Source organism: Bufo bufo, chromosome 2 (genome assembly GCF_905171765.1).
Source record: "Bufo bufo chromosome 2, aBufBuf1.1, whole genome shotgun sequence".
NCBI classification, from domain to species: Eukaryota; Metazoa; Chordata; class Amphibia; order Anura; family Bufonidae; genus Bufo; species Bufo bufo.
Window position 1 is genome coordinate 15,239,539 of NC_053390.1, and position 9,355 is coordinate 15,248,893.

Here is a 9,355-nt window from a genome sequence, read left to right on the forward strand (position 1 = left end):
TAGTGGGCACTAGATTATAGACATCAGCCGGTCACCGCTCAGAGAGGGGGCATAAGGGGGGAAAGGTTCTCTCCATAGACCCTTATAGGAGACCCCCCCAGAAGACATGTTCCCGGAGAGCTGTATAGTGGGCACTTGATTATAGACATCAGCCGTCACCGCTCAGAGAGGGGGCATAAGGGGGGAAAGGTTCCCTCCATAGACCCTTATAAGAGACCCCCAGAAGACATGTTCCCGGAGAGCTGTATAGTGGGCACTAGGTTATAGACATCTGACTGCTGATATCACAGCCTAAGGTTGTTCTATAGGAATATCATGAGGCCAACATGTCCCCTGTGACTAGTGGGCAGAGTTGTCAGGAGACCTTGTGTGGTATCAGTTCTTGCCCCCAGCCTCATATATGAAATATAGAAGTAAGATGAGGAGCATTCTTTTCCGCTGTTATTATTAGGGGATTTCTTCACTAATTTATTTTATTTAAAGACATCACCAAAATATCTGGATTTTATTGTAATATCTGAGCCCCAAATGATGCTTAACCCTAGCACAGCAGCCGGTGATCAGATTCTCCTCCTGCCCTGAAGACACCAAGGACAGAACCTGAAGTCACTTTCCCCATTCATGATTCCATACCTGTGGTGACATCTCCTGGAATGTCCTCCTCCACTTCACTCTTACACGGGGGACCGTCCATCATCCTCTCTTCTTCATCCTCCTCTTTAATATCAGTCAGATTTTCCCCCTGATTTGTCATCTGTAACAATTCAGTACAATACAGCAGACAGGTGGGAAATCTAACAGATCCACAGAAGAGACCCCCACAATCTATGACCCCTCTATGACTGCAGGACCCCCCTATATAGATGTGTATAGGGCTCAGCTCCATCTACCTGAGGGTTCTCTGGGACCTTCTCCTCTGGACAGTCCTGGGAATACAGAGGACGGGGACATCTCTCTGGTGGATTTCTCCTCCTGGATCCATCTGTGGAGACACAAGCACACAGTGATGAATACATGGCCTACTGTAGATCTGTCTATAGATCAGACTCTTCTCTCAGCTCCTTCACTTCTAGGTTTAGTGATCGTAGGAAATAACACTGGAAGGTTTCCTGATATCTCCCTCTGACAGAAGCTCCGACGTCAGGCTCTATACCAGGGGAGCACAACCTATTTTGGTCTGAGGGCTGCATTGTCGCATTGTTGCATTGTTCTGCCTCCTGGGGCCACAAAAGAAATGCAAAACGGAAGCCTTTAAAAGGCATTCCGTTTGCTTTCCGTCCTAATAGAAGTTTATGGGAAAACATAACGGATCCGTCTGAGTCCCGTTATGCAAGACTGAAAACAAAGTCCTGTCGACAGGACTTTGTTTTCCATCTTGCATAACGGGACCCAGACGGATCCGTTTTGATTCCCATAGAATACTATTAGGACGGAAAGCAAACGGAATGCCTTTTAAAGGCTTCCGTTTTGCATTCCGTCATAATACAAGTCTATGGGCAGAAGAACGTCCTTCCGTCTTATGGATTCCGTTATTACGAAAAGCCATAACGGAATCCCTAACGCTAGTGTGAACCCACCCTAACAGTTAAATAGCACATACTGCACAATACAGAGATGTTAATTAGAGGTTAGTAATTAGTCAAATCAACTTTAGGACTGCAAATATAAAAGCAACTGGGTGGTGATTTCAGCAACTTTTTAGTTAAAAAAACTCTGAATAAAATCAAATTGAACATTACATTTAAATGTTAAACAAAAAAGTCTGAGATACATTTTTGAGGTATTTTTCCTGCAGAGAACGTCTACAAAATGCTGTGTTTGAAAAACATACCCCAGTTGAAATAAAATGCATGTGTGCCCTTTATTCAAAAATTCCGAAAGACTTTCAGCCAGCTTATGCATCTGCTATTTTTTCTGCAAAAACACAGCAATGCAAAAAAAATAATTACCTACAAAAATGCCACAAAAAACTGTGTGAAGCCAGGTTAAAAATCAATGTGACATATGAGAGATGTGGATTTCACACTTCCATGTCCTTGATGACAACTATAGTTGACAAAGGCTCTGCATCGGCCAAAATGCGTTGTATGTAACAACCGATGTTGTAATAAAAGCTTATTGAAGAAAGCGAGTGCCAGGATTATCTGCTCTCAAAAGACTGGCAATGCATCCCTTCCACGTTGTGAGGGTTAAGACTCCATGTTTGTATTTTATACTGCCATTTTTTGTGTAATGAACTGAGAGCTTCTTGTGGAAAGTTACTGTAACTTCAAGGTCACTCCTTGCCCCCACCAACGCTTGTTAGAAAGGAATCTTAACAAGCACTAGGAGTATTCGTATGTGGCTAGCACCCACAGTTAAGATTAAGGAGACGTTCTAGGCGTATAGCCAAGTAGATGCTCATTTCAGATTGTGGTTTTAATGAGTTAATGATGCGAATGTTTAACTACGTCTTCAGTTGAAAATGATCCAGAAATTTGCTTTATAACTCTTTCTTTCAATAAAGTTTAGAAACTCTTGAAACACAGCTCTATGCCTGTGTTGCGTTTTCTCTATGGATATCCTTAACTTCTTATTTGGAGTCCACCGGTCATCCGGCATTGGGGTATTTGCCCTAACAACGTGCACCACCACAAGCCCGAGTGCCAACAAGATCTTCTACTCATGATGACATCCATAACAAGGTGGTCAGTAGTTTGTCCATGAAGGATCCGTGTTTGGTCCGTGGCTTCTGGCCTCCATGTGTCATCCATATTCCATGTTCATCGTAGGCCGAAAATTAGTTTCCATAACATCTTCTTCTAGTGGTCTGTGAAGACCACTGACAGAACATGGATGCCATTCATGGTCAGTGGTTTTCATAGACCCATAGACTTAAATGGGGGTGGTGTCTCTGTGGGTCCATGGACCAGTGGGGAAACTACTCATGTGTACATAAGCACATTAAAGTCAATGGGTAAGTGTGCTGTCCATGGAGAACACAGACAGCACATGTGTATAATCCACTGATGTGTGAAAGAGGATTTCTGGGGTTGCATATTTTTCACAAGTTTTTGGATGTTAGGTCTCCCCTCAGTTGTGCCTAGTTGCAGAATTGACTGAAGATTCTCATTAGTAAGTCTTCTCCTACATTTTGACTTGCTAATGTTCATAATAGAAAATGCTCACAAGAGTATGTTGACTCAAACAGGCAGGCATAAATAGCTGCTCTTTCACACAATTTTGGACATTCATCTCCTGGCACACATTTATAGAAGTTAAGTAAATCACCTTCCTTAAACTTGTTTCGTAGACTGTCACATGACTGAAGATCAGTGAGTTCCAGTTGAAATTCCGGGGGTGCCTCATCAGGAACAACTGGAAAGTGCTCTGCAAACATTTCAAAACCCTTTTTCTAATTTTTAAAATCAGTGAAGCGGTGCTCAAATATGGACTGGAGATGTGCAAGTTTTTCTACATACTCCGACACGTTTGCGTCACTGCAATATTTTTGTCTACATGCTGGGAAATGCACAAGATTGCCATTTTCAAGCTGAGATTGAAACAATCTTAATTTGGATTGTAAAGCAAAGATATAGTTACGAAGATTACTAACAAGCTGATTTTTTAACTCAGTGCATTCAGATGTTGTGTGATGTCTACCAAGAAAGCAAGGTCACCCAGCCACTTGTCATCTTGTAGTTCTTCAACTATTTTATCCTTCTAAAACAAGAAATAATTTTATTTTCTTCTAACAATAAAAAAACAAAAAACTTTGCAAGGTTTTCCCCCGGCTCATCCACCTTACTTCTGTATAAAAAACCAGGTCCTGATATTCTGCATCAATCTCTTCTAGAAAAGATTTAAATTGCTGATGGTTAAGTCCTCGCGATTTTATGAAGTTGACAACGCTGACAACAACTTTCATTACATTTTCAAATCCAAGCTCTGAGATTGTCGGTGGATGATGTAATGAAACTGAATCAGCTGGTGCTTGTGCTCTCCAAGGTGTTGCCACTTCTGGGGCCTATCATGGCTGGAGCTCCATCAGTAGCAATTCCAACTAGCTTACTTAAATCTAGATCATCTTGGCACATAATTCCAATATACCACTTAATAAATCATTTCCCTTTGTTTGCCCTTGAAATTAGATAATTCCAAGTAATCCCTCAAAAATTTGAAAATCTGTGGTGACCCCCCCCCCCCCCCCCCCCCCCGAATAAAAACCCGTAGTTGAGCAGTGGAACTGATATCTGTTGACTCATCTGCCGCCAGAGACAAGAAAATAATTTTTTTTGCCTTTTCTTCTGTCTGTCCTGAAATGTCTGCAGCCAATCAGCAATCCTCGTACGACAGACTCTGGGCATAGTTTCTGTGAAGAAGTCACCATCTGTGAAAGGTCTAGACCAGGCATGCTCAACCTGTGGCCCTCCAGCTGTTGCAAAACTACCCTCCCACCATGCCCGAACGGCCTACAGCAGGGCATGGTGGGAGTTGTTGTAGCTGGAGGGCCGCAGGTTGAGCATGCCTGGTCTAGAAGACTTTGCAATCAATTCTGATATCTCAGAACTAACTTCCATAGCCATTCCATCTTGGTGAACATGGTCTGCTGTACAGTTTGGCTGCGCTGCAAAGATAAGATCTTTGGTTTGTCCAATTCTCCCTTAAATTGCTCAAAATTGGAATGTTTGGTTTCGTAGTGCCGCGTAACATTGAATTCCTTCGGCACTGCAACTACACTTTTGCAAATTAAGTAAACGAGCTTTCCTCTTTCTTCAATAAAGAAGAATTTTTCTGTCCAGGTCTCATTAAATTTCCTCTTCACATCTGCAATTCTTCTGTTCTTCGCACGGCCTGCAGCAGCTATTTTAGGTATGTGCAGCAAAGACACTTTCACACCAGCGTTTTTGCTGGATCCGGCAGGGTTCAGCCAAAACACTTCCGTTACTGATAAGACAACCGTCTGTATCCCAGGACGGAAAGCAAAATACAACATGCTGCGGTTTGCTCTCCAGTTTCGGAACGCAACTAAACGGAACAGAATGCATTTTGGAGCGCTCCGTTCTGTTCAGTTTTGTCCACATTGACAATGAATAGGGATAAAACGGAAGCGTTTTTTTTTTTTCCGGTATTGAGCCCCTATGATGGATCTCAAAACTAAAACACTAGTGTGAAAGTACCCTTAGCTGTCTCATATCACATATAGGCCTCATGCACACGACCGTTGTTTTGGTCCGCATCCGAGCCGCAGTTTTTGCGGCTTGGATGCGGACCCATTCACTTCAATGGGGCCACAAAAGATGCGGACAGCACTCCGTTCTGTGGTCCGCAAAAAATATATCCTGTCCTATAACCTGTCCTATTCTTGTCCGTTTTTTCCGGAGAATAGGCAGTTATATCAATGGCTGTCCGTGCCGTTCTACAAATTGCAGAACGCACACGGACGCCATCCGTGTTTTGCGGATCCAGATAATACAACCGGATCCGTTCATGACGGAAGCATTTTTGTTGGTCCATGACGAATCCAGCAAAAACGCTGGTGTGAAAGTAGCCTTATTTGGGTCAGTAAAATTTTGGCGATACCAAATTTACCATATTTTCTGCTTTATAAGATGCACTTTTTTTCACCCAACTTGTCAGTGAAAATGTATGTGCGTCTGACAAAGCGAATACTAGTGAGTGCTCCATTATGGAAGAGCTCAGTATTATGCGGGAGTCGCAGGGAGCGGTGAGTGAAGCGCTGTACTCCCCCCCTCCTCCTTGGTTACCTCTGGGCTGCGCTGCTGTGTCCTGACTGCGTACACCGCTAGAAAGTAGTGTGCGCGCTATGACCTGATGCTGCATGCGGCGTGGGCCCAGAGAAGATCGGGAGTGTGACTGCAGGAGAGATCGCTGGATCTGGAGAGTAGCAGCGGAGCAGGAGAGGTAAGTGAATTTATTGATATGATTTCTGAAGGCCTCTGATATGGGAGGGGTCTGATAGGAGGTCTGATATGGGGGGTCTGATCTGAGGTCTGATGTGGTATGGGGGTCTGATCGGAGGTCTGATATGGGGGGTCTTATCGGAGGTCTGAGGTGGTATGGGGGTCTGAGCTGAGGTCTGATGTGGTATGGGGGTCTGAGCTGAGGTCTGATGAGGTATGGGGGTCTGAGCTGAGGTCTGATATGGGGGGTCTGATCGGAGGTCTGATGTGGTATGGGGGTCTGAGCTGAGGTCTGATATGGGAGGTCTGATCGGAGGTCTGAGGTGGTATGGGGGTCTGAGCTGAGGTCTGATGTGGTATGGGGGTCTGAGCTGAGGTCTGATGTGGTATGGGGGTCTGAGCTGAGGTCTGATGTGGTAGTATGGGGGTCTGAGCTGAGGTCTGATGTGGTATGGGGGTCTGAGCTGAGGTCTGATGTGGTATGGGGGTCTGAGCTGAGGTCTGATGTGGTATGGGGGTCTGAGCTAAGGTCTGATGTGGTATGGGGGTCTGAGCTGAGGTCTGATGTGGTATGGGGGTCTGAGCTGAGGTCTGATGAGGTATGGGGGTCTGAGCTGAGGTCTGATGTGGTATGGGGGTCTGAGCTGAGGTCTGATGAGGTATGGGGGTCTGAGCTGAGGTCTGATATGGGGGGTCTGATCGGAAGTCTGATGTGGTATGGTGGTCTGATCGGAGGTCTGATATGGGAGGTCTGATGAGGTATGGGGGTCTGAGCTGAGGTCTGATGAGGTATGGGGGTCTGAGTTGAGGTCTGATCGGAGGTCTGAGGTGGTATGGGGGTCTAAGCTGAGGTCTGATATGGGAGGTCTGATGAGGTATGGGGGTCTGAGCTGAGGTCTGATGAGGTATGGGGGTCTGAGCTGAGGTCTGATGTGGTATGGGGGTCTGAGCTGAGGTATGATGTGGTATGGGGGTCTGAGCTGAGGTCTGATGTGGTATGGGGGTCTGAGCTGAGGTCTGATGTGGTATGGGGGTCTGAGCTGAGGTCTGATGTGGTATGAGGGTCTGAGCTGAGGTCTGATGAGGTATGGGGGTCTGAGCTGAGGTCTGATGTGGTATGGGGGTCTGAGCTGAGGTCTGATGTGGTATGGGGGTCTGAGCTGTCTGATGTGGTATGGGGGTCTGAGCTGAGGTCTGATGAGGTATGGGGGTCTGAGCTGAGGTCTGATATGGGGGGTCTGATCGGAGGTCTGATGTGGTATGGTGGTCTGATCGGAGGTCTGATATGGGAGGTCTGATGAGGTATGGGGGTCTGAGCTGAGGTCTGATGAGGTATGGGGGTCTGAGTTGAGGTCTGATGTGGTATGGGGGTCTGAGCTGAGGTCTGATGAGGTATGGGGGTCTGAGCTGAGGTCTGATGTGGTATGGGGGTCTGAGCTGAGGTATGATGTGGTATGGGGGTCTGAGCTGAGGTCTGATGTGGTATGGGGGTCTGAGCTGAGGTCTGATGTGGTATGGGGGTCTGAGCTGAGGTCTGATGAGGTATGGGGGTCTGAGCTGAGGTCTGATGTGGTATGGGGGTCTGAGCTGAGGTCTGATGTGGTATGGGGGTCTGAGCTGTCTGATGTGGTATGGGGGTCTGAGCTGAGGTCTGATGAGGTATGGGGGTCTGAGCTGAGGTCTGATATGGGGGGTCTGATCGGAGGTCTGATGTGGTATGGTGGTCTGATCGGAGGTCTGATGAGGTATGGGGGTCTGAGCTGAGGTCTGATGAGGTATGGGGGTCTGAGCTGAGGTCTGATGAGGTATGGGGGTCTGAGTTGAGGTCTGATATGGGAGGTCTGAGGTGGTATGGGGGTCTAAGCTGAGGTCTGATAAGGTATGGGGGTCTGAGCTGAGGTCTGATGAGGTATGGGGGTCTGAGCTGAGGTCTGATGTGGTATGGGGGTCTGAGCTGAGGTCTGATGTGGTATGGGGGTCTGAGCTGAGGTCTGATGTGGTATGGGGGTCTGAGCTGAGGTCTGATGTGGTATGGGGGTCTGAGCTGAGGTATGATGTGGTATGGGGGTCTGAGCTGAGGTCTGATGTGGTATGGGGGTCTGAGCTGAGGTCTGATGAGGTATGGGGGTCTGAGCTGAGGTCTGATGTGGTATGGGGGTCTGAGCTGAGGTCTGATGTGGTATGGGGGTCTGAGCTGAGGTCTGATGAGGTATGGGGGTCTGAGCTGAGGTCTGATGTGGTATGGGGGTCTGAGCTGAGGTCTGATGTGGTATGGGGGTCTGAGCTGTCTGATGTGGTATGGGGGTCTGAGCTGAGGTCTGATGAGGTATGGGGGTCTGAGCTGAGGTCTGATATGGGGGGTCTGATCGGAGGTCTGATGTGGTATGGTGGTCTGATCGGAGGTCTGATATGGGAGGTCTGATGAGGTATGGGGGTCTGAGCTGAGGTCTGATATGGGAGGTCTGATCGGAGGTCTGAGGTGGTATGGGGGTCTAAGCTGAGGTCTGATATGGGAGGTCTGATGAGGTATGGGGGTCTGAGCTGAGGTCTGATGTGGTATGGGGGTCTGAGCTGAGGTCTGATGTGGTATGGGGGTCTGAGCTGAGGTCTGATAAAGTATGGGGGTCTGAGCTGAGGTCTGATGTGGTATGGGGGTCTGAGCTGAGGTCTGATATGGGGGGTCTGATCGGAGGTCTGATATGGGGGGTCTGATCGGAGGTCTGATATGGGGGGTCTGATCGGAGGTCTGATATGGGGGGTCTGATCGGAGGTCTGATATGGGGGGTCTGATCGGAGGTCTGATATGGGGGGTCTGATCGGAGTTCTGATATGGGGGGTCTGATCGGAGTTCTGATATGGGGGGTCTGATCGGAGGTCTGATATGGGGGGTCTGATATGGGGGGGTCTGATATGGGGGGGTCTGATCGGAGGTCTGATATGGGGGGGTCTGATCGGAGGTCTGATATGGGGGGGTCTGATCGGAGGTCTGATATGGGGGGGGTCTGATCGGAGGTCTGATATGCGGGGGGTCTGATCGGAGGTCTGATATGGGGGGTCTAATCGGAGGTCTGATGTGGTATGGGGGTCTGAGCTGAGGTCTGATGAGGTATGGGGGTCTGAGCTGAGGTCTGATGAGGTATGGGGGTCTGAGCTGAGGTCTGATGAGGTAAGGGGGTCTGAGCTGAGGTCTGATATGGGGGGTCTGAGCTGAGGTCTGATGTGGTATGGGGGTCTGAGCTGACGTCTGATGAAGTATGGGGGTCTGAGCTGACGTCTGATGAGGTATGGGGGTCTGAGCTGACGTCCGATATGGGGGGTCAGATCAGAGGTCTGATTTGGTATGGGGGTCTGAGCTGAGGTCTGATAAGGGGGGTTTGATCGGTGGTCTGATTTGGTATGGGGGTCTGAGCTGAGGTCTGATATGGGGGTCTGATCGGAGGTCTCATGTGGTA

The 9,355-nt window shown here is 47.9% G+C and overlaps 1 protein-coding gene across 1 annotated transcript in view; it reads right to left on the reverse strand.

Annotated features, from left to right (window-relative positions):
• LOC120990626 (zinc finger protein 260-like) overlaps positions 1-3,379 on the reverse strand; it is a 34,393-nt gene extending 31,014 nt beyond the window's left edge. Inside the window, exons 1-2 of the mRNA XM_040419545.1 lie at positions 3,271-3,379; positions 634-675 (exon numbers count right to left, since the gene is read on the reverse strand). Of these exons, the coding sequence (XP_040275479.1) occupies positions 634-675; positions 3,271-3,379 (151 nt within the window). The remainder of the gene's footprint in view (positions 1-633; positions 676-3,270) is intronic.
• Positions 3,380-9,355: the final 5,976 nt, after the last annotated feature.